At 37.5% G+C, this 24,878-nt stretch overlaps 1 protein-coding gene across 4 annotated transcripts in view; it reads left to right on the forward strand.

The window, feature by feature from the left end:
• Positions 1 to 24,878, forward strand: part of RIC1 (RIC1 homolog, RAB6A GEF complex partner 1) — a 53,691-nt gene that overhangs the window by 13,303 nt on the left and 15,510 nt on the right. For 2 of the 4 annotated variants that reach the window (XM_005434756.4, XM_055699212.1), the window contains 10 exons: positions 3,160 to 3,236; positions 16,948 to 17,055; positions 18,161 to 18,303; positions 18,541 to 18,677; positions 19,659 to 19,750; positions 20,833 to 20,921; positions 21,931 to 22,075; positions 22,566 to 22,614; positions 23,709 to 23,858; positions 24,213 to 24,416. In XM_005434756.4, the coding sequence (XP_005434813.1) occupies positions 3,160 to 3,236; positions 16,948 to 17,055; positions 18,161 to 18,303; positions 18,541 to 18,677; positions 19,659 to 19,750; positions 20,833 to 20,921; positions 21,931 to 22,075; positions 22,566 to 22,614; positions 23,709 to 23,858; positions 24,213 to 24,416 (1,194 nt within the window). The remainder of the gene's footprint in view (positions 1 to 3,159; positions 3,237 to 16,947; positions 17,056 to 18,160; positions 18,304 to 18,540; positions 18,678 to 19,658; positions 19,751 to 20,832; positions 20,922 to 21,930; positions 22,076 to 22,565; positions 22,615 to 23,708; positions 23,859 to 24,212; positions 24,417 to 24,878) is intronic. The other 2 variants (XM_027799045.2, XM_027799047.2) reach the window with 2 other exon arrangements.

Consider the following 24,878-nt stretch of genomic DNA (forward strand, 5'->3'; position numbering starts at 1 on the left):
AGCATATAATCACATGTAAAATATCCAAATATATTTTATTGTCCTGTAATTTATGCAGTAGTTCAGAAGAGATTTAAATTCTTACATTGAATTACTTTGCATATTATGGTTTTTTTCTGTGATGTTGGGATCCGTTTGCTCAAGAAACCTTGTATGTCAGCTGACAGTCAGACTAGCTTTAGTTTCTGCCAGTTCAGTTACTGTACTTTCAACTTTTTCTGCAGCTAAATGTTTAGTGTTCTTTCTGGCAGATGATGTCAGAATCTAAATGCCCATAAAGTCTGTTTGTAAACCTAGGTTTTACAAATTAAAGTTTAAAATGGTCAAACAGTTTATAAAATAATGAGTATGATGAGATTCCTAATATTCTTCATGTTTCTCATGCTTACATTGGATCTCCTGAGTGTATATATACAAATAATATAGTCAAGCATATTTGTATCACCACTTCTGTTTTGCAGGTTTTTTTTAATATGCTTTTGGAATATATATATGAAGTTTAATTTGAAACAGTTAGTGAGTCCTACTGAAAGACAGATACTGGTATTTTTGTTACAGAGAGACAGGGTGGAAAGGCAATTCCGGGAGCTTAATGAAGAAGATGTTCCTGCTGATGCATGATATTTTTACCCCCAAAGTAAAACTGTGAACTTCTTTCCAAGAGGATAAACATTTTCTCCCCTCTTTGACTTCTTCTTAAGAAGAAAATTAACAAATACAAATGAAGAAGCAATAGCAAAGCAAGTTCTTAATTAAAAAGAATAGCTTGTGCTACTAGTTTTGTTGGACTAAATTAACTTCAGTTTAATTACTGAAGTCCTGTACAATAGCTAAAAATACTAGTTTGAAAGCTGAGTTAGGTGATATAGTTTCTCACCTGTTATTACCTGTGCTCTTGAGTTTCTTGAGTGTAATAGTTCTATGTAATAATAAAATTACGTTAAGAAGGTGAACAAAAGGCTTAGTATGGACTTGTAAGCCAAGTGGTACATTCACTTTTTTTTTGGATGACATAATGATGGGGAGCGTAGTCTGGATTTAACGACCACTACAGCAGTGATAATACAGCATTTTATATTTCTGACTGCCAGAGTGTTCAGAGCATATCTATGAAAATAAATCACTTTGCAGCATGTGCTTTGAGGTAATTATTATTAGTACTGAAGGCAAACTTTGGTCTACTATATAAGGCTTTATAAAATACTTCCAAGTAGCTTTAATGGTATGCAGTGAAACTTAAGCAGTTCTCACACTGTCATCATCCCCTAGCAATTCTAACTTCCTTTGCTACTAATACTTTCTACTACTAAACTGTTGGCACCCTTTCTAAACTGATCTTTTTTTCCTTGATATTTTGTAGTTTCTTCTTTCATATTGCTGCATTTGTAATTTTTCCTGTGTTACTGGGAAATACTTTGTTTCTTGTTTGGATTAGTACATACACCTAAGGTAGCTAATACTAGTGGTTAAACGTTGTGATTTGGGTCAAGATGCTTCAACATGGAGAAATATACAAGGCATATCCTTCCCTTGCTACAGGAAGTGCTTTGGTATAAATAGACTGCTCTTCGGTGTGCATTCCCATAGCTAAGCCAGAGCTTTGCTAAAGATTATAGCATACAAGAAAGTATGTTGTGAAACTCCTTGCAACATACTGTATATTTATACTTTTGACTGTCAAAGATGAGAATGATCAGGGAACAGATGACAGTGATGGTTACTTCAGTAAGTTTCATTGCAACACCGACATTTCTAAAGCAATGTAGAAACCTGTGTGAATGAATATGATCAATTTGCAGGACGTGTAGGTTGAATGTTTCTGCATTTCATCCAGCTCTTTGTGGAATTTGAGGTTCTGTTTAGAAATGAACCTGTAACAATAGCAACTCTGTGCTTGGAATAGTGTTCAGTAAGGCTCTTTGTACTTAATATCAGTATAAAGATACTTCACAGTATTATTTTACTTTCCCTTCCAGTGTAAGATAACTTACAGGTTGAATATTTAATGATGTAATGGAAAGAACCTGTAAAGATGTTAGAAATGGGCACGTTTCTGTGCCACATAATACCTGAACATGATATTACTGCACACAGAGAAGCTTCCATTTACTTTCAGCCTATCTCAATCTCACCGCTGTGGTTCGATTTTATTCTTGCATATACTCACTTTGAATTAGGGTAATTGTGTTTCTTGGACTTGGAAGCCAAAACAAATTTCTTTCATGATAAAGCAAAATGACTGGGGAAAAACATGGCAATTGTGAACTGATAAATTAAGCTAACAGGAGTGTTACTTCTGCCTTTATTCAAAGAAAAGGAATCCAGCTTTGCAAAGCAACTTGATAACCATTCATTCCAGTGCTTCTTGTCTCCTGTAATAGTTCTTTGGGTACATGCCCAGCCTATATTAAAATGATTCGATGGAAACCCTGTTTCACAACAATGCACTTGTCTGAAGGATAAATTTGTGCTTTAAACAAATCATACTTCTTGGAACAGCTAACCTTATTGGTCATCTGCCTCTCCTGTGCTTATAAAACACTGGATCAGCTTCTAGTCATGACTGGAACATCTGATAACTAAATGATTTATATTTGTTCTCTGCATAGTGTTATAGTTTGAAGTCAGTCTTCCAGAATGGCAGGATATGCATTGGAATTGAATTGTAGAATTTTTTTTTTAGACACCAGAAGGTTTTGAAAAGGTGTGTGGCATGAGGATTTTTTCAAAACTACCTGGATGACCAACATTGAGAGGCAGTGCCCAGCTTCTTTGAACTCTGTAGCGTCCATTTGTGTTCAAACACCTGGAGGTCTTGTTCTGAAGGATTGCTACCTTCTACTACATGCTTTCTGCGTTAATTGTCTTTGTTGGTGTCAATTAGATTCTAAATCTAACACCAGATCAGGTACTACGTATTTGTATGAATTGGAGGAAAATTTCTGCTGGATTTTTCTATTTATCTATCTACTAAGTGATCTGTTCAGTGGGCTGTAAAGGCTAGTATCGATTTTACTTAGAATGAATTTCAATGCATGGGTTTTTAATATATCTGAAATTTGATACATTCAATGTATGAGACATGCAGAAATTGCAAGAGTTTGTATGGATTTTACTCATGCAGATAGACTATTTATCTTATCAGTGTTTCTCTTTCAGACTGCAAATGGATACATCTTATTTTTTGAAATCCCTTCAGCAAGAGACAAGTATCTTTATGAGCCAGTGTATCCCAAGTAAGTGTGTTAAACTTTCTTCGCATCCCCACAGTGTGAAAAAAATATGGCTAGACAAATCCTAAGCAGATTTCATGATAAAAAATATTTCCTTCCAAAGTATGTTTTAAAACTTGAGTGTGAAGCATCATTCCAATGAGAGTCAGTTCAGAGAAGCTGGTCTAATTGGTTTGTGGTGCGCTAGTAAGATTCCTTAGGTCCATCTTACAAGCTGTCAACATCTTAAACAGCAGGGTTAAAATTGTCTAGTGTTAGAATTTGAGGAAGTCTGTTGAATTCATGATCAATACAAACTTTAATAATCTCTTTTGAGTAACTCAGCTGAGCAAGTCATGTTTCTTTGGAACTACTAGGCTGCAGTTTTTAATAGATTCCTCTCAGCTCTTCAACTCCATAATAACCTGGCTGCCATTCAGCAGGACCTGGACAGGCTAGAGAATTGGGCCGAGGGCAACGTAATGAAGTTCAGCAAAGGCAAGTGTAGGGTCCTGCACCTGGAGAGGAACAACCCCACGCACCAGCACAGGCTGGGGCTGACCTGCTGGAAGGCAGTGCTGCGGGGAAGGGCCTGGGAGTGCTGGTGGACAGCAAGCTGCCCATGAGCTAGCAGTGTGCCCTGGTGGCCAAGGCAGCCAGTGGGATCCTGGGGTGTGTTAGGAGTGTGGCCAGCAGGTTGAGGGAGGTCATCCTCTCCCTCTGCTCTGCCCTGGTGATGCTGCATATGGAGTGTGATGTCCAGTTCTGGACTCCCCAGCTCAAGAGAGACAGGGAGCTGCTGGAGAGGGTCCAGCAGAGGCTACAAAGCTGATGAGGGGACTCAAGCATCTCCCATATGAGGAAAGGCTGAGAGAGCTGGGCCTGTTTAGCATGGAGAAGACTGAGAGGGGATCTTACCGGTGTCCACAGTATCTTAAAAGGAAGTGTCAAGAGCATGGGGCTAGCTTTTGTCAGTAGTGCCCAGCGGCAGGACAAAGGGCAGTGGGCACAAACTGCAACACAAGAAGTTCCATCTGAACATGAGGAAGAACTTGTTTACTTTGAGGCTGACAGAGCACTGGAACAGGCTGCCCAGAGAGGCTGTGGAGTCTCCTCCTGTGGAGACGTTCAAAAGCTGCCTTGGTGCAATTCCTTGCAACCTGCTCCAACCCTGCATCCAACCCTGGCCATTCCATGATTCTGTGGACTTCAGAGAATTTTGAAACAAATGGGAAATAAATTCGCAATATTATGGAAAGTACACAAATAATTTTTAGTAAGAATACACAAGTATTTTAGATGCAGTGTGTTGTCATTGTCTTATTTTCCTTATTGACAGAGTATGTGTTAAGATGTGACTGTATGTTGGACGTATTTGTGATTGACTTACTTGACTTTGGGTTTGGCAGAATTGGGAAGTATTTTGGATAAATTAAAACCTCAAGGGATGTGTTTGCTTGTGCGTTTAGATATGCAGAATCTGTAGTCATTGATGGCTCAAATTTGTCTACAGAAATAATAAAACACTCTTGATTTCTTATTGGCTAGGAACTGATTTTTTTGGTTTATCTCTCTGTATATGTTCATCGTTATGATAATGCTAGATAAATTAAATTTTTTTTTCATATTTGTAAAATGAATTAAAGTTGGTTGGTCATGTAAGAGGAAAACATTTTTATTTTTTTAAAACCGTAACTGTTAAACTGTGAACATTAAGGAAAAATAGATCAGGTTCTCAGGAGCATTTACATTTTAAATCTCTATTCTTTTACAAGTGCATATAGGAAGAAATAACTTGGCAGGTAGTAGATGATTTCAGAGTGAATTCTTGCTTCCTTGAGTGGAAGATTTGGTGTGTTTTACTACTATAATGCATCTTTTAGCTCATCTACCTAGCCCTCAAAGCTCTGGAATTATGTGGATTTTACTGTTGCAACTTGTCTATTTTCCAAAAGCTTAAGACCAATGTGTACAAGTTATTACTTTACTTGCCTTTTTCTGAGATGCAAGTAGCATTTTTCAAACTGACTTTTCACGTCTGACTTACTGTCATCAGGAAAAAAATAAGCAGAAAACCTGTTAGTGCACCCTGTTGAAATAAATAAAGGGATAGTATATCTTCAGCAATATGTGCATTGTACATAATGCAAAAGACTATTGTATGTTCTTCCTGTTCTGTTTGCAACGTTGGGTTTTTTATTGGCAAAATCTGAAAATATATGGAAATACATATAAAATATGCAGTAAGAATTAAAAAAGAAGCTTTGGAAAGTTCATTTAGACATGGCACATATAGGAAGGTTTGAAAATACCTGTTGAACAGTCAGTGACTAACCAGTCTGAATTTTCTATAAAACAATGGTAACTCATTTGTGTTGTCAACCTAAAAGCATGTGTTTTATGATTTTATTTTTTTTTGTTAGCTGTGTGTTGAATGGTGAGGATTTAAAGGTATATTTGTATAGCCCAAAAGGATAGAATGCTGAAATCTGTGGATGAGTAAGATGAGGTGTTTGTCCCTAGAGTGTTTATGATGGGTCACTCACAATCTGCTAAGAGTAATGCATATGCTTAACTTTAAGAAGATGAATTATTACACTGAATTTACTGGGATTACTAGTCTGTCTCTATTTAACCCTCAATTTTGAAAACCTACAGAAAATTACTACTGTTCTGGTTATATTAGAGCAAAAGGAAAACACAAGCATTTGTGTGTGAATTATGCCTGCTGTGATTAACATCAAATTATTCTACAAGCTATTATAATGGGATAAACTTTTTTTGGTACAGATACAGCCTGTATAGTTTCACTAATTTGCTTTGTAGATTAAATACGAAAAAAAAGCCAAAGAAAAACCACCTCAACCAAAAATGAATAAACAGACAAACTAAAGGCCCAGAATTGAAACTTTTAACTTTCTTCTGACTTCTGGTCATTTTCCAAAGACATTTCTCTGAAGTGGCTGGATTTCATTGCAACTGGTCTGAAAAATGCCCAATTAATTTTGTTGATTCTGAAGCCATTAAAAATCAGTGAAAGGCCTTATATCTCACTGGCCTTGTTCTTGGAAAGGGGCATCTTACTGTGTTCTACCACTGTGAAACTGTGTTCCCTGGCTCCTTCCTCTGTGTTGGCAGCAGTGACTATGCAGGTGTGCCTTAAGTAAGGTTGGGTTGTTGACTCAACTGGGAAACTAAACCTGCCTGTCTACCTTCTTCACCTCTCCCTATCCCCTCCCCTGCGTTCCAGTAGCTTAGCTTGCATGTTGGCATATAATAAAGGCTGGCGTTAGAAAATGGTAACCATGAAGTAGCACTGACTAGCAGCAGTGGGAAGCTCAAAAACACAGAGTGACTGCTCAGCGATATTCATATGATAGTTCATGATAAAGCAATTGCTTGCAATGTTTTAATTCTAATGCAAATGTTAATTACAGCTTGTCTAGCTCTGTCTTATGTGGTCATTTACCTATGACAGACAAAGTGAGTGGGAAGGTGATTATTTCTCATAGAGTCATAGAATCATTTAGGTTGGAAAAGACCTTTGAGATCATAGAGTCCAACCATTAACCCAGGACTGCCAAGTAATACCAAAACTGCTAAGTCATGGCCATAAGCACCACATTTATGTGGGTTTTTTTTTTAAACACTGTCAGGGATGGCGATTCCACAACCTCCCTGGGCAGCCTGTTCCAATGCTTGACCATCTTTTAGTGAAGAAATTCTTCCAAATATCTGATCTAAACTTTACCTGGCACAATTTGAGGCCATTTCTTCCTGTTGTATAGCTTGTAACATGGGAGAAGAGGCCTACTCCCACCTGACTACAACCTCCTTTCAGGTAGTTGTAAAGAGCAACAAGGTCCCCCCAAGTCTCTTTTTCTCCAGACTAAACCACCCCAGTTCCCTCAGCTGCTCCCCACAGGACTTGTGCTCCAGACCCTTCCCCAGCCCCTTGCCCTTCCCTGGACACGCTGCAGCCCCTCTACGTCCCTCCTGCAGTGAGGGGCCCAAACCTGAACACAGGGTTCGAGGTGCGGCCTCACCAGTGCCCAGTGCAGGGGGACAGTCCCTTCCCTTGCCCTGCTGGCCACACTGCTCCTGACACAAGCCAGGGTGCTGCTGGCCTCCTTGGCCACCTGGGCACACTGCTGGCTCATGCCCAGCCGGCTGCCGACCAGCACCCCCAGGCCCTTTCCCACCAGGCCCTTTCCAGCCGCTCTGCCCCAGCCTGTAGCGCTGTGTGGGGCTGGTGTGACCCAGCTGCAGGACCCGGCACGGAGCCTTCTTGAACCTCATCCAGCTGGCCTCGGCCCATCGGTCCGGCATGTCCAGACCCCTCTGCAGAGCCTTCCTACCCTACCATCAAGCAGATCAACACTCCCCTACAACTTGATGTCATCTGCAGACTCACTGGGGTCACGCTTAACCCCCTCATTTCAGGTTGTCAATGAAGATACTAAACAGGACTGGCCCAGCACTGAGCCCTGGGGAACACCACTTGTGACCAGTCACCAGCTGGATGTGACTCCATTCACCACCACTCTTGGGTCTCATCTGTCCAGCCAGCTTCTTACACAGCGCAGAGTGCATCCATCCAGGCCATGAGCAGCCAGTTTCCCCAGGAGGATGCTGTGGGAGATGGTGTCAAAGGCTTTACTAAGGTCCAGGTAGACAACATCCACAGCCTTTCCCTCATCTGCTAGGTGGGTCATCTTGTCATAGAAGCAGATCAGGTTTGTCAAGCAGGACCTTCCTTTCCTAAACCCATGCTGGCTGGGCCCAGTCCCCTAGTTGTGCTGCACATGCCACGTGATGGCACCCAGGATGATGTGCTCCCTAACCTTCCCTGGCACAAAGGTCAGGTTTATAGGCCTGTAGTTCCCTGGATCCTTCTTCTTGCCCTTCTTGCAGATGGGTGTTACATTGGGTAACCTCCAGTCTTCTGGGACGTCTCCAGTTTTCCAGGACTGTTGATAAATGATGGAGAGTGGCTTGGTGAGCTCCTCTGCCCGTTCCCTCAGTATCCCTGGATAGATCCCATCTAGCCCCATATACTCTGTGTAAATGGAGCAGCAAGTCACTGTTTCCTCCTGGACTGTGGGGACTTCATTTTGCTCCCCGTCCCTGTTTTCCAGCTCATGAGGGCTGAATGCTCTGAGGGTAACTGGTCTTACTATTAAAGGCTGAGGCGAAGAAAGCATTAAGTATCTCAGCCTTTTCCTCATCCTTTGTGGCCATGTTACCCACCGCATCCAATAAAGGATGGAGATTATCCTTGGCCCTCCTTTTGCTTCTGATGTATATCTTTTGGCAGTGGCCAGCTTGAGTTCCAGCTGGGCTTTCACCTTTCTAATCTTTTCCCTGCATAACCTCACGACATCCTTATAGTCCTCCCGAGTTGCCTGCCCCTTCTTCCAAAGGTGGCAAACTCCTTTTTCCCCTGAGTTCCAGCCAAAGCTCTCTGTTCAGATCTCCTTTTTGAAGAATGTCCAGCCTTCCTGGACCCCTTGGCCCTTTTGCAGAGTACAAAGATGTAATGCTGTCCTTGCATTAGTTGTGTGATAGGACAGCTGCTGGAAACAAGTCAGTAAAAACAGTGAAATGGATGGACACCAGTTTCAAATGTAGGTCTCCACACTTTGCATATTTTGAGGTAAAGTTTTTTTTTGTCTACTGTTCTTCTCTTTGGACACATCCACAACATGTCCGAAAGTTAAGAGGTCTTGTAGAACATCATCAGTTTCATGAGTTGTGTTATTTGGTTTGTGTGTGTGTGTAGGGTTTTTTTTTTGTTTGGTTGGTTTTTTTTTAGCTAATGAGCACACTTCTGTCAGTGCTTCTGAAAGTTCAGTCTTAATCTACTTTGTAAAATTATGACTTAGTTCTTAATCTTAAACTGTCCATATCTACTAACTTTTTATAAGTGGAGCAAAGCCTGTTCTCTGTATCCTTTCTTACATAATAATGACCAAATGTGACAGAAACATAAAATTTCAGTATAGTGACTACAAAATAAAGTAAAACTCTCTTAATACAACTTCAGCTTGAACAGAGTTCTTAGGCAGCATAAGTTAACATAATGAGGTGGTTGTGCACTGGAAGGACACACCAGTAACATCCTTAGCTGCACCAAAATCCTGGTGCAAGATTTTCTGGTTTAGTCAGTACCCTGAAGTTGCACTTGCTAGGTTTGATTCCATACAAGTGAGAAGATTAAGAAAGGTTGTGTTTAAATTCTCTTGTCAGCTCAGTTCTCATTTGAATGAAATTATATATTTTACTGTAAGTAAAAAAGGAACATCAGAAAAGCAGGTGATAAGGTATATGATAGACCACCACTTTCTTGACTTCAGTTACTTTTGCAGTCTTCCAGATGGGGACACTGGTAGCTGCAGTTAAATTACAGTTTTATTTGGTATTGGCATTTTTTAAGTAACTTCTTTAAAATTTGCTTGATAGTGGTTTAGCCTTGATTTGAAGAAAAGGATCAAAAAAAGTTGCTGAAAATAAAAACCACTCCTCATTTGTCCATATGGGAGAGGTATGTTTGTGGAGAAAAAGTACAGTCCTTCCACTTCATAGCTGTTTGTTACACGGAGTTGTTACTATATATGGCTGTTGAGCAAGATGATCCAGAAGAGCTTGCCTGTATTTGATCTGTTCACAGAACTATTCTAGCATAAAGTTATTGTGTAAACTGTAATTACATTTGCAAAATTTTTCTGCTGGTACAGCTTGAACGAAATGCACGAAGATAAAACAAAAACCAAACCTGCCTGGGGAATAGAAACATTTTTCCTGTTTATAGCGCAATACACGTAGAGTATATCTAATCACAGTATGATTTTTGTGGGTTTTTTTAAGGGTCAAGTCTCTTCTATAGCAATCTTTAGTTCTGGTAGAAGAATCAAAGTGTGAGTTGAGGCTAAGCTATCATTGTGTTTGAATGCAAGAGTCTCTGCTTCCCTTATCTTTTAGTAGAATGAAATGACCAGATTTTGGAAAGTAAGGTTGAGTGAACTCTCCTTGCCCCATGCTATTGTTTGTTTAAAACTGGACAGAATCAAGAGTCTAGGAAAATTGATTTCCTGTTTGAAAATGCCCTTTTGGCATGACTTCCTCCTTTTCATATCAGCCTATTGTAATGGTCTTTATATTCTGAAATTAAATGTTTTAGTGGAAGTGCTGGAATTCAAGGTTATCAGCATTTGTTCCTGGAGCCCACAAAACCTTTTTAAGTTTGTTCTATCAAAAATTGAGGGCATAGCTCTTACAAAATTGAGAATATATGAAGAACTTTAAGATGGTTGAGGGGGGAATGCTTTTTAAATGCTAGCTATTTTATACCTTCAGAGGTTTAATCAGTTAAATAAGGAACTGACCTGTTCAGCTTTATGCACATTTTATGTAAAATCTATTATTAGGTTAATGTGATAAAGCGAGTGCTGATACCATAAGTGCAGCATTCTGTTACGAATTTTGAGTATTTATACTTATATTTAAAAAACAAGGAAGCTTTTTAAAACTTTTCTAGAGTTGATAGTTTTTTGTCAAATTGTAAGATTTTAGGAATGTTATGAAGTGTAGTTGTTCTATTGAAGGAAATATTTTTGGCTTTGTTGATATTTGGCTAGGAATTCTAGTTTGTTCTTGGAGTGAACAGACATTCATGCGCAATGAAAACCTAAAGTATCCTGCTTAACTTCTTAGACTAAAAACAGGGGAAAAGGCAGTAATTGTGTGGTTTTGTTTTGTTTTCAAATTGAGCCACAATAGTCTGCAGCTTCATTCCAGCTCTTAGAAGCTTTGCTCCAGTTCAGAGAAGACTTGGAAGAGAATCAGTATTGGCCATTAGCCCACATTCTGGGATACTTTCCTCCAGTGAGCACAAGTACAAAGTCCTGCTTCAATTAGTTCAGTCTGATTTTACTACCATATTACCAAAGCCGTTACAAGAAGAAACATGAACAAAACATATATATGGCAAAGCAAATAAAATTAATCTCCATCTGTGATACACTTAAGAAAAGTGGCAGTGCATACAGGCTAATTTGTACCTTTGTAAGCTGTGGCAAGGTATAGTAATATCTTTTCATGGAGTTTCCAAAGGAATTTTACAGATATTCCTTTGTTTCACAGTGATGAGATGCAGCAGAGGCTTCCCTGTACTGAAATGTTACTTACTTCTCCTTAGAAGTTTGGCAAGGAGAGTCACTTAAGATTTGTCACTTGAAGAGACAACATGTGGTGACATAACACTGAGGGTATTTTTGCTTTTAAAAAAGACAAAACCTAAAAAACTTTACATGGCTAATAAACTAAACATGGTAATTGGGAGATTCTTCTGCCTCAAGATTTCATCATATCCTCAAGTGGAGCCTGCATGTGGGGAATGGGGGGAAGTCATGTGAATGTCGTGTAAATCTAGAATGCAACCTCAGTGCTGTAGAGTTTTATGTACCTGAAAATGCTTTAAAAATAAGTTGCTTTCTGACCAATATGGGCAGGTGAACAAACCTAGTGTTAATATTCTAACCAATATGGGCATGTGAACAAGCTGGTGTTAATATCCTGGTTTACAATACAGCATTGTTGCTTATATGTCTGTATTCGTGTCCTACTCTTTCTGGCACTTTTCAAAGCTTTTTCCTTTTCTGTAGTGAGATGGTTTATAGGTGCCATAAATTACCTAATCAGTGGGGATTTTTTTTCCTGGTTCAGGAGATTTAAGATTAGCGTGTACAAAGGTTTTGAACTTTAAACTCTACAAGGGTAACTGATGAGGTGTACAGTTAATTAACTTACTAAATAATTTTTATTTGGAATTAAGCTTGTGCTAAACCTTTAACAGTGTGGTTTTCCCCGTAAGTTGTTTTTAGTATTGGTTGGAAAATTTATTTTTAAAACTAGATTACTTGTAGAATTTTTGTTAACCATTATGGCACTTGCTAGACCTTGATGTGGTTCAGGAGGCTTAAAATGTCATCAAGAAATCTTTACAACTGCAATAATGATTTGGTAAACCATTTAGCATTTTTACATGAATCGTTGATTAATATGCTAGCTAGTTATTTCTCTTCTCAAGCCATGGAAACCTGTTACTACTGACTTGGGTTAAAAAGGCTGTACTAAGAATTACTTTTCTAAACCCTTATTCATTCTTTATAGTTCCTGTGGGCTTTCTTTAAATCTTCCTTTGTCCCACTCTTGCCAATCTGTGTGCATATAGCTGTGGATCCAGCTGGGTAAATTTCACCTTCAGCTGGTGGCTGCCTACACTGGATGGTGAAGAGATGCAGGTTTATGGGTGAGAAGACTCTAGACATATGGAAATCAAAGCTCATAGTGTAACTTGTTTTACTTGTTTAAGAACCACTCCTAAAAAGCATGGTGGACAGTCAATTATTAGTGAAGAATCACATGTTCAGAGATGATGATGCAGGCTTTTTGAATCAGGTATAAAAAAAATTAAGTCCTTAGCTCTACAGATAACTGGCTAACTGAAGTCTTTGCATGAACCAATTAAAAAACAGGTAATAAACATTGCGTAATTGTGCTAATGCAACAATAATGGCTGCTCTCAGTGTTTTGCTTTTTGTGCCTTCAGGGAGAGCAACGCAGACTTCTTGGTGGTGTAAATTAATTTAGAAACATTTTGCCCTTTTTTTCTCACATGTATAATGCTCTTAATAGTTGAAATATCAAGGCATTGGATTCTTTTTCTCTTTTCCAAGAAGTACTACTGAAGAAACCATTTTAGCAGCAATGATTCAGAATATCATAGCCCTGAAGTAGTATAAAAATATTTGATACTGTTTATGTCAGTTATTTTTTCAAAAGATACTTACTGAACAAGAGTTTTTTCAGTAAAATATCTCCATTACTTCCCAAGCAGCTATGATTTGACTAGGGGGAAGGGATGCTACTGACTTGTTCATTGTTTCTTTGTTTTTTAATTAATGTAGTACCTGCTAATAGCCACACTCTTTTCTTTTTGGAAGCATAGTATTTGACTGTGGGAGCATCTCTGAACTTTTCTAAACTATTATCCAGCCATAACATCTACATGTATTATTATGATTACCCCAGATAGTAAGGTCGAAACTTAAATCCTAATCTAATGCTATTTCTACCTCTGGAATAGAATTCTCCAGTAATAAGCAGAAAACAGTGAACATTATTTTGTAAAACTGAACATGATTTTGAAATACATAGAACAGACTAAAAAAGATAACATGTTATGTATCTTAATTGCAAATTATAAAGTCCTTAAGTACATCCTTTCAGATTTTGCTGTAATTAACTTCTTAAGTATTTCTTAGTTGCTTCTGCTAGCAGTGACTATGTCTGGTAATGATGTTTCTGAGTAAGTTTTGCCCGTGGATCGTGGTGTACCACTTAACCACTGTGCATGTAGTGGAGGACAAAGTGCAGCACTGTGCTGCTAGAAAAATTTGCTGGGTGGTGTCCTGTTTCCTCCCTGAGCCTACCCCACACCAGATAACAAACTCAATGAAATTCTTCCTCACAGACCAGGGGAGGCTAGGTCGCTATGGTTTTGCATGGTGCTGCCTCTTTCTTGAACTTAGGATGCTTAAGATTTCTTGTTGTGGGGTTTTGAAGAGGCTGGGGGGGAATTAAATACAATTCTCCATTTTCTCATTGTTGCATCTTGCATCATGATTTGAGCTTACAGGTTTTTCTTCTAACAGAATCAGTGCTACTTGCAGAGCCAGTTCTTCCCCTGTTAGGGGATCAAATGAATACAAAGGAATTATGACTCCATACTAGGAATTTTAGCAATTCACTTACTTATAGGCTCTTCTTTCATTTTGAGGAAGTCAGGTTAGAACTGAAGCAGGAGAAGGTTAATGTGGGGAAAGCTGAGAGAATTGGAGTTTGGACACAGGGCAAGCTATTAAGGTAGACTTATATTTACCATTCCTCTTTACCATTATTTAAAAGGTGATCCATGAGATACAGTTGTGTAGGCTTTCAACATCTGAAAGACATTTTGTTACACCAAATAGTGCTCAGTTTTCTGTGAACAAGCGTATCACTGATGACATGCTAAATAGTGAACAGACAATGAACCTGTTAGTTTAAAAAATACACCTTAGTCTTCAAGATGTGAAACTTCCCGATAAACCTTATATTCTATGTTTAAAAGAACAGCCTGCATTCCTAATCTTTACATGTTTGGGGGTTTCTTGGATTGCAGATATAGTGGGAGATTTTTCTTAGTTCTGAGTGTTAAGAAGTTTTATTCACAGGTTTAGTTACATTAACAGATGGCTGTGCAAACAGAAGTGAAGTTATATTTGTTTCGGCATGCTGCTGGTTGGTCACTGGAATGTGTTCCTCTCAATTCTTGTGCAAAAGTGAGTTACTTAAAAGTTTGGCTACAAGCAGGTGCTGATGTGGCAACCCAGAGCAAACATTCTTTCCTGCTTCCGTCAGCAGTGCACATTCTTCGTGTAAAGGTCAAAATGACTTAACTAGTATGGCTGACTCTTGCAGATGTGGACTATATGAACGCAAGTGTGCTTGGATTTTGCCCCTTTGCACCCATAGTAAGGGTTTCTTTTGAATCGATGAATTTGACACATTCTTTTGAATCGATGAATAATCACAGGCAATGCATTAAAATACTGACAATTGGAGTGTCAGTCATGATGATAGTGCTTCAATGGAAGAAGGTATGCTCTGCAGATGAAACTAGCTCATGAAACTGAAACTACTTAAATATTCTTGTAAACTATTTTTAATAGAAGTATTTAAAGAAAAAGAAGCTTGCCCACATGGAGATTTGAAATTTCTCTACTAGCAAAAGTTGTCTTTTAAACCTTATTTTTTCCATTCTGGCTTTGTATTTTGTGCTATGCAGAAACACTGTGTTTATATTTGGTTATGTACCTCAGTCAGTTACAACAGGCATATTGTATGGTGTTATGTAGGTAATATGTACAACAAAATACCTGGGGTTTTGTTAAGAGTGTCTCCAACCCCCAGGATGTTGCATTGCAGATAGCGACTTAGAGATCTGAAGGAATTAATCCTCTATGTTATATTTTTTCATCTGTGAAATCCCTGACTCTAAAAGACAGCAGGCCAGATTAGGGGGATTTTGCTTCATGAACTTCAAGAAATGCAGTCTCATTTACTGTTTAAAAGAACCCACAAGGCCATAATGCTAGTATTAACTAGCCACATTTTCTTTTTAACTTGTTTCAGACCTCCTGTCGGTCCAGGATAGCTACGTTACATGAAGGGCCGTTTTTTCCCCAAGTCAGCTGTATTTTTTTGAAATACAAACATTTTAGTAATGTAATGTTTGTACAAGTTACCATTTGTGGGTGGTAGATTAACTAACTAACCAACCTTACAGTAATTTTTCTCATTTTCTGCTATAATCCTTCATGGTCACCATGGTTTTGTTCTGAAAAGATGTTACTGCTTTGGTCTGCTAATTCCAGAATGTCAAAGGTTGCCTTGGCCTTACCTTAGCTAGCATGTATCTTTGTCCTTGCTGTGTAAGAAAAGGTGTAGTGTCCATCAAACAGTAACAGGTAGGAATTTTGTGTTTAGCTCTAAAATGGTAACGGAATTAAGGCATTTGATATTGACTGTGATAACCAAGGCAGGAAAGAGATTGAGGCATCCCTGTGGTGTCAAGCTTACCTAAAACTGCAGCTGCTTGGGTTTTTGCCATGTCTTGGGCAGTTGCATTGGCTACCCTGGTATAAAATAGAAGAAGGGTTTTGTCAGTTAAAATCCAGGTAAAGATTAGTAGATTTGTGTATGTATCTCTTTGTTTCTAAGTTATACTAAACTCTTAACTTGTCTGCAATGCCTGTTTCATGCATAGTTTGCTTTACTAGCATAATGCTCATGACATGGACGAGCTGGATGGCATGTTACAATACTTAGGATTGTAGGTCAGTTTTCATTTTAAAAAAGAAAAGTTAATGAAATGTGTGGCACATCTGGTAACCCAGACAAATAAGGAATATTTTATTGATACTGTATTGAGCTTTAAAATAACTGCATTTAGAGAATGAAATGTGAAAATTAAAATGAGGAAAATAAAACCTGAAAGCTTTCAACATCTAGAAGTTGATACTGTATAATGGTCTGTTTAAAGGAAGAGAATCAGTGCTTAGTTATCGCTTTGTAACAGGTCTTAGGTTTACTCTTAATTTGTTATAGGGAGGTATATTCTTAGGAATTACTGTAATAAATGTCTACCTGTTGGGTTATGCATGCTGAATTAGTAGTATAAATATTGATCTGGCAAAAGTAACTGAAGAAACATGAATGTTTTACAGTCTGTAGGGTCTGTAATGTAACTTGAAAAAGAATGAATTGGAGATACATAAAAATTCAACACATTTAATTAATGGAAACTGTTGAATACCATTTTACTGATTCAGAATTTGCATTAATATATATCACTTATTTTAGGATTATTAAGGTGGGCTACACAGTTATTTTAATGTTCATTCTGTATTCATTGTCTTATTTTGTTTACATAGTCTTTATAGGTGTGTAGGATAAGACAGACTAAAGTTTTTGCACTAAAATTATGTCTTAGATATTAAGTATTGCTTGTGGCAGGTTGCGCATGAGTGTCTGGTGTATATAGGGGGGAAAAAAAACTGGGAATGTAAGTAATGCTTAGCTCTTTAGAGGGTCATCTTGTTTCAGTTGTAGTATTTCTCTTTTATTTTAGAGGAGGCCCACATCTAAAAGGAACCCCACATTATAAGGAAGAACAGTGTGCTCCTTCATTAAACCTAGAAATGAAGAAGGTGCTGGACTTGCAAGCCTCTATCACAAGGTATGCTCACTAATCATGTCTTAAGAATTTTTCTGCATATAGTGGTTACTAGTTGAAAAGTGAAGGGGAAACTGGATGGAAAAAAACCTTTCTAATAAGTTTTTAGACTTATTAGTAGTAAGAACTAACAGTTACTAACAGTAAGTAAAGAGGTGAAAAAGTAAATTGCTGTTTGAGAATTCTTTCTTTCTGTGCTTGGCTATACTAATATTTTTGCCATATAGAGGTATATAGCACATGTACATTCAGTATTACGTTATGTTACTATAAATGTGTTTGTCCTTTGGCTCAAAGTATCGATTAGCAATTTCATGGGGACATAGGTGCATAAGAGCAAAACTGTACGCAACATTTCAGCATTTCTCCAGCTGCCTGCAGAGGGTCCCTATCTGTCCTGGAAAACCCTTTTGTTCACCTCTTCCTTTTTTTGTGGTGATTGCCTTCCCTATAAGTAAGCTTTGAACATGCTAAATAAGTGTGTGTGAAAAGTTGATGCAAATGTGTAGCTTTGGGATGGGGTGGAAAAGTACAGTTTGGGAAGAGGCCCCACAGGAAAAAATGGATGTTGGAAGAAATACACTGTGTACGAAAAAAGCTTTCCTGGGAAACTGCAGGTTGTTATCGCATACAAATAGATTAACAATAGTTTTCAGAATTTTTGAGATGTTTGGGGAAGGATTTAGGAAAAGTCTAGTTTCTGCTTCATCAATGAACTTAGACCACATGTTACATAGTGTTGTGGATTATTTGCAGCCTAGGCAATATTGGTTATTTTCTGGGATAGATGAATAACCTGACTGTTGGCAGCAATGTCTTATGTTTAGTCAAAAGTATTAAAATTATCTTCAGCAATTCATACACCGGTTGAACAATTACTCACACAATATGGACCTTATTGCTGGAGAAAAATAAACATACACCATATTTTGTCAGCTTGGTACCTTCTAGAGGATTTAGGGACTTAGTTCGTAACTTATTTGATGTAACTTCTCAACATGGTTGCTGATATAAGAGGTGGTAGTATGGTGTTTGTTACAGTAATTGATCCTTTTGTGAGTTTGATTTGAGATGCCATTTTTTAGAGAATGACGAATACATTTGTTAGTTTGCAGTCCACGATAGAGGATCTACTTGTGGCTACTGCTGATGGATTTCTCCATCTCATTCACTGGGATGGTATGACCAATGGAAGGAAAGCCATCAACTTGTGTACAGTTCCATTTTCTGTGGACCTCCAGTCTTCTCGAGGTAGGTTTTGGGGTTTTTGTATTGCTTATGATAGTTAACTATTGGCAAAATACTGCCTAATATAAAATGTTATTTCTGTTCTGAAGCAAAGATGAGAAAAATGTGCCTTTTGTAAATGTGAACAAAATAGCCTATTTAAATTGGGTTTCTCTGTGAAGCAATAAGTAAACAACTTAAATGACTGCTGGCTTGCAGTATCACTGTGTTCACATATTTTAAGTTGGTGATATTTCTCAGCAGGTTCACTTTTGGGCTTTGAAGATGTTTATGTCAGAGATATGGAATACTGTGCCACGCTTGATGGTTTTGCTGTTGTTTTCAATGATGGCAGAGTTGGTTTCATAACACCAATGTCAAGCAAATTCACTGCTGAGGTATATTTCCTTTAGTATTTCTAGCATGCACTCTAAAATAAATGTGTTTCCCTTGGTCTCTGCATTTCAGTTAGCTTTCTACTTCAAATAACATTCAGCTGCAAAAAAATTTAAAAGTTTGCAACTGCTTAAGAGATAACTTTCATACCATAATTTAAACTAGATTGGTTTAGGGCTAGTACCTGCTTATGGGAGACCATAGTTGATAGTATATTTAATATTTTCTTTTTGCTACAAAATATCATTATAATTCTGCGGTCTTCTTACTGTCTCTGTGACAGACTTCCTGTTATACGTGGGGAGATAAGAATTGGTTTCTCCTATGGCAAAGTATCATAGGTGCTATTTCTAGCTTTTAGCCATAATCAAGTCTAACTCTTCTCATAGTGACAAGCATACTTCACAATCTGTTTTAAAGGAATCGTTTCCTAGTTCAGTCTTTTCTTACCTGTAGTTCACCCTACAAACTCAAATATATTTTGTGATTAAATATCCTTATTTTGATTACAGAAAACCCAGAAGAATTTGTGTAGTCTGTCCCTAACTTCACACATTTAGAATATTTGTGATTTCAGCTGTTGCAGATGGGGATTTGTTTTCTTGTTCCGTGTTTTCTGTTCGTCCTTAGTACCATCTGCTGCTGTTGTTGTTTTTTTTTTAAATGGAGTATCAGGTGTATCTTTGCCTTATAGGTGTTGACTTGCTTTGATTATTCAAAGCTCTGATAAACAGTTTCCTTACATACTGACATCTTTCTGTAATTTCTGTTAGGAGCAATGAAACCAGTTTTACATATACTGGATTTTGTTTATCTGTGCCATGTCAGTTAATCTTGACATTTGCAATAGAAATTTCTTGAGGTGATGAAGGTCAGCTGGCAGATCTGTAATACGGCATACATGGGTAGCACGTGGGTAGAAGCTGACTGTCATGAATAAAAGCACTGTTAGCTAAAACCTCTGTGAATTCCTTTCTTTACAGCAGCTCCACGGTGTCTGGGCTCAAGATGTGATTGATGGAACTTGTGTGGCAGTAAATAACAAATACAGGCTAATGGCATTTGGATGTGCCAAGTAAGTTTTGTAAGGCTGGTTCAATGCAGGGGACAACCACGGGAGGCGGGGGATGAGAGTGGTTTAATTACAAAGCTTAAGTACTAGTTTCTTCTTACAAGTTGTGCTGCCAGAGCTATAAAGATGAAAGTGATCAGTCTTCCTAGAGATTATATAATCTACTGTGTCAAGAAGTTGGGAGCAATGACGAAAGAAACGATTGCCTGCTTGAACTGCTGTTGAAATTGGTGCTGGCTGGACCAGTAGCAAGGATTGGAAAGTGTAGCTGTCCCAGTTAATTTCAAAGCAGGACTATAAAGTCAGTTCTAAGCAGTTAGTTGTAATAATACTGGACAAGAATCAGCACTTCATCCCCAACTGAGAAAATGCTCTGTGAAGCATTGATTTGGTCAGGAAAAATGTTGCCTGTTTGCGTAATTGGGTATTCATAAACTAAATGTTACAAAAGTACTTTAGTTCTGGTGTTTTGCTTACTGCTCCTTCAAGAAGTTCTGTATAAAACTACTTCAGCTGGTCTAGAGTGCAGCTGCTTGTTTTTTTGTTGGTGGTTGGTTTTTTTTTTTAAATTGCATCTTATATATTTCTTTTTTATAGCATTTCAGAAGATCTGGGTAGTTTAGTCTTGAACTGTCTTCCTAAGAAAAAGTACTCTTGGTAGTAGCAACAATGCAGTGTGTTGGTGTTTGCCTCTGAAATAGGAATAGTGACTATAATTCATTGATCTTGGTATGCATTAGTACACTTCTGATCAGCACTGAGTGAATACTGACTTCCCTCTTGGATTGTCTTGCAGTTGGAAGCCATAGATATTTGTGGTTGTGTGTGTACACATGTGTTTATCAGAGAATGAAATAGTCTTAGTGCATTGGGTTTTCAAGGGCCAGTGTTTTGGGTCCTCCACTACCTTCTGGAAAGTATCTTACAAATTTGTTTCCTAAAGTTCTTTGAGTGTTACTTGACACAATGTTTCTGTTCTAGATAAATTTGGTATTGGTGAGAAAAAAGCAGATTATATTGACCTCTTGAAATTGATGAGAAATCCAAATGGTCTATAGTCTTAAAGCATGTGTAATCTCTTCCAGCGGCTCTGTGCAGGTTTATACAATAGATACCACCACTGGCGCCATGCAGTTTTCTCATAAATTGGAGCTGACACCAAAACAGTATCCTGGTGAGCTACTCTTATTACTAGAATTTTCCAGCTATTTTTAGGGTATTAAAGAATATTTTTATCCTTGGCTAGTTAACAACTATTTGTTGTTTGCTTTATCACTGATGGGATTAGTATTTACTCTTGCATGTTTGTAGTAATTTACTTTTGCGCATTTGTTCTTTAAGCTGTTTGCTTTTAACTGACTTTTGGATGTGTTTCATATGTGCGGGTGTGGGGTTGTTTTGGCGTTTTTTTGTTTGTGGTTTGTTTTTTTTTGTTTTTTACTAAAACTGAATCTGAGTTAGCGGTTTACAGACTTGCTGCTTCTGGTTGTTCCTTTTTAAATGATGCAGATTTTAGTAGTTCCCACAGGTAGTCTTGAGATCACTTTACTGTTACTCACCTGAGAAAATGAGAGATTATTGTCAAACTGTTAATGAAATAATAGAGGTATGAATTAACTTGAAACAACTGACATGTAGGTTGATTATTATTATCAAAAAAAATGAGTAATCCAGGACCCTGCCTGAGCTGCAGTGAACAGAAGCTCAGTGGAATTTTTCATGTAGTAATGATGAGTGTTGTGGACTTGAGAGTGAGGAACGTACAAAGTGGGCGAATTGTGTCCTGAACTGACAATCTGTGTGCCTACTAGGTTTCAACAAAAAAATCCAGTCTGTGAACAACAGAGTTTTACAGTTGTGCTAAGTGCCAAAGGAAGAGGTTTCGAGGATGGATATAAAGTCTTCTTTTGTCTAAAAATTGTGTTACCAGAATTGCAGTTCTATGGTTGTGTCATAGCACAGTATATTTCTCGCCTTTCTTGTATATACTTAGTTTCATATGAAACCAAACATGTATTGTTCATGTTCATGTTGCCAATGTCAGTTTGATGAATGTAGCAAAAAAGTTAATTGAAAAATCAAATGTTTATTTCCATGTATTTTTGTTTCTACTCTTATGGTGAAAGCAGTTGGAGGACATTTAATGTTTTTTACATGGTATGTTATTGTCTGTTTTTAAACAGATATCTGGAATAAAACAGGACCTGTTAAACTAATGCGATGGTCACCTGATAGCTGTGTTGTGATGGTGACCTGGGAATGTGGAGGCTTGTCATTGTGGAGTGTTTTTGGTGCTCAGCTTATCTGTACTTTAGGAGGTGATTTTGCGTGAGTATCTTTAATGAAATTGTGAAATGCTTTATTGGAAACCTTTATTTTTCTATAGTTAAAATCATGTAATTGAAAACTAATTCACCAAGTTAGCTTTTTTTACATCTTTTAAATTATAATTCCTTAGATATTGGAATCATTGAATAATATTTGGGAGGGGAACTTTTGAATATAAATGAAAATGTATTATTTTCTTTTTGTATTGGTCTTTTTGGCTGTAAAAGCAAAGCACCCTAAAAGCAGGCAAATATTAAAATTTCCTCAGTGCCAGTATATATTTGCTGAAAAAGTGCTAACATCCAGAAAGCACAATTCAAACAGTTTATTCTAGACATCTGACAATTCTATGGCCTTTTATGCAGCGTCATGGATCAAACAGGCTTTATAGTTTCAATATAGAGCCCTATGACAGTACAAAGATAAGAAGATGATTTCTTATTTTGATGAAGTTATTTCCACACTCAAATTTTTCTGTTCTGTTTTTAAGGTATCAGTCTGATGGTTCCAAAAAGGACCCTCTAAAGATCAGTTCTATGGTAAATACGAATGTAAAAATACTGTAATAGGATGGCTGTTAATATTTTTAATTAGTCTTAGTAAAACAGATTTTCAGTTTTCTGAAAAGTTTTCTTTAGCTTAATTTTAAACAGTAAGATGCCTTACTTACTTAAGAGTAAGATTCAATACACCAATGTTGTATTGAAGGAAGAGGTAAAAGGGACAACTGATGATTTTTTAAATACTCTTTTTTGTGTATATGATCATGAAGTGTGCATGACATGCCTTTTCTTGGACTTGATTTTAATATTAAGAATGAATGGTTTTTCCTTAATCTTTTGGGTTTTTTTATTCTGATGGCATATTTCAGAGTACAATGAGGCACAGAACAACACTAATTGTAAATGTATTTGTTTCCCTAAAATGGCTAGCTTACCTTTGGCTGTTAAGTATCTCAACTCAAAATATGAATTCAAGAGAGTCTTAACTGCTGTTGTTTCAATACAGGCTAACTAAGATGAAATCCTGCTAGTACATGAAAAAAACCACATTTTTCAAGGCCTCTTTTACAAACCATGATGAATTTTGTACAATACTTCTAAAACACTAGATTTTATTTATGTGTAGCTTAGGTGCTATGAAGATAGACAATTTTAAACATGCAGCATATATTTGCAAGGACAGTACAATGTACCTTCTAAAAAAACCCAAAGATTGAAATTCTGATACCATTAAATTTAATGAACAGCCAGTGTAATTCTGGGGATCGGGCGTTTTTTCATACCGGATTCTGTTTGTGGATTTTTTGTTATTTGCTTTCAGCTGCAAGCTAAACAGTCTTCATTACTTATGTGGATGTCTTACATAGTTACTTTTCATTTAATCAACATTTTTTATGTAAAAAAGAAAAGAATTTAATCTAGGTTCTTACCATTCCTTGTGGACTTTACTGCTGTGGGTTACTTACGATTCCTACAATGATTTTTTTTTTAAGAATACCAAACTGTGTGGTTTTTTGCCAGGTTCATGTCTATCATAAAATTAGTTACAGTAAGTTTCTGTAGTTCTTGTTTTCTCAAAAACTATAGTGTTTGGGTTTGGGTTTTCATTATTGTTATTCTTTTACATTCAGACCTGGGGATCAGAAGGGTATCATCTGTGGGTTATTGATGGGAGTTCTTCAAACGTGAAGCCTGAAAGAGATGCAAATAATGAAGCTCACCAGTTTGGTATTCTGCAGTTTCATTTCATCAAGAGTGCACTCACTGTTAATCCTTGCATGGTAAGATTTTTGTTTGATAAATATATCCTTATTTTAAAGCATATTTTCAGTTTTCAGGTGACCTTGAGTTACTCTCTTAACAGGTTTTAAAGTCTGCTTTGCAGCCATTAGGCTGGTCTTCCTTTTTTGTCATAGAGCCTTTAATATAGTACTTTGAATATATTGCTATGCAATATTGTAACATAAAACCTACGAGTACGTAGTGATAAAAAACCTAAGAACTGCCTTAACACTTACTGTTCATGTTGTTTACATAGAACCTGTTAATATATTGATTGTGTGTTTTCCTTTGTTTTCTGTACATGGAGTTCAAGGTTGCTTTTGGGTTTTTTTGTTGTTTTGTTTTTAATGTAGAGTAACCAGGAACAAGTCCTCCTTCAAGGAGAAGATCGCTTATATTTGAACTGTGGAGATGCAACCCAGGCTCAGAGTCCCAGAAATGCTTCAGCACACTCTGAACATAAGCCTACCAGGGAGAGAGGCCCATTTTCGGATGTCAGTTTAGATTCTCAGGGTTTAAGCACTTTACTAGGACACAGGCATTGGCATGTTGTACAGGTAATCGTTGATGGTTGCCCATATGTGCTTTGTGCTTGCAAGAGTTTATAGGGCTGGAATTAGCAGCTGATCACTGTCTGCCATACCCTTTTCCTCTAGTATGAGATCATTGCCTTTTAATTGGCAATTGGATTTCCTCTGGTACGGCTTTTTCTTACTGTGAAATGGTAAAAGAATGTTGACTATCTCAGCCTTGTGGCTAATGGGTTTGCATTCTGGCCAATAAAAAAAAATACAATGTCTTTTTGACTTCAGGAAGGAGTAGTTAAATTACTGTCCTGGGCTTTGAAAGGGAGAATAAATGCAAAATGCAAGAAATCCTTTAGGGATTTGTTCTGTTATTTATGCAAATTGCTTTAAGCATATTCAGCTCATGAATATATCCTTCAGACTTTGGCTATATTTTCAACCAGTCTTAGATGGCATCTATTTAATCATGTAATTAAAACTTCACAATATCAA

Source organism: Falco cherrug, chromosome Z, assembly GCF_023634085.1.
Source record: "Falco cherrug isolate bFalChe1 chromosome Z, bFalChe1.pri, whole genome shotgun sequence".
Classification (NCBI taxonomy): domain Eukaryota; kingdom Metazoa; phylum Chordata; class Aves; order Falconiformes; family Falconidae; genus Falco; species Falco cherrug.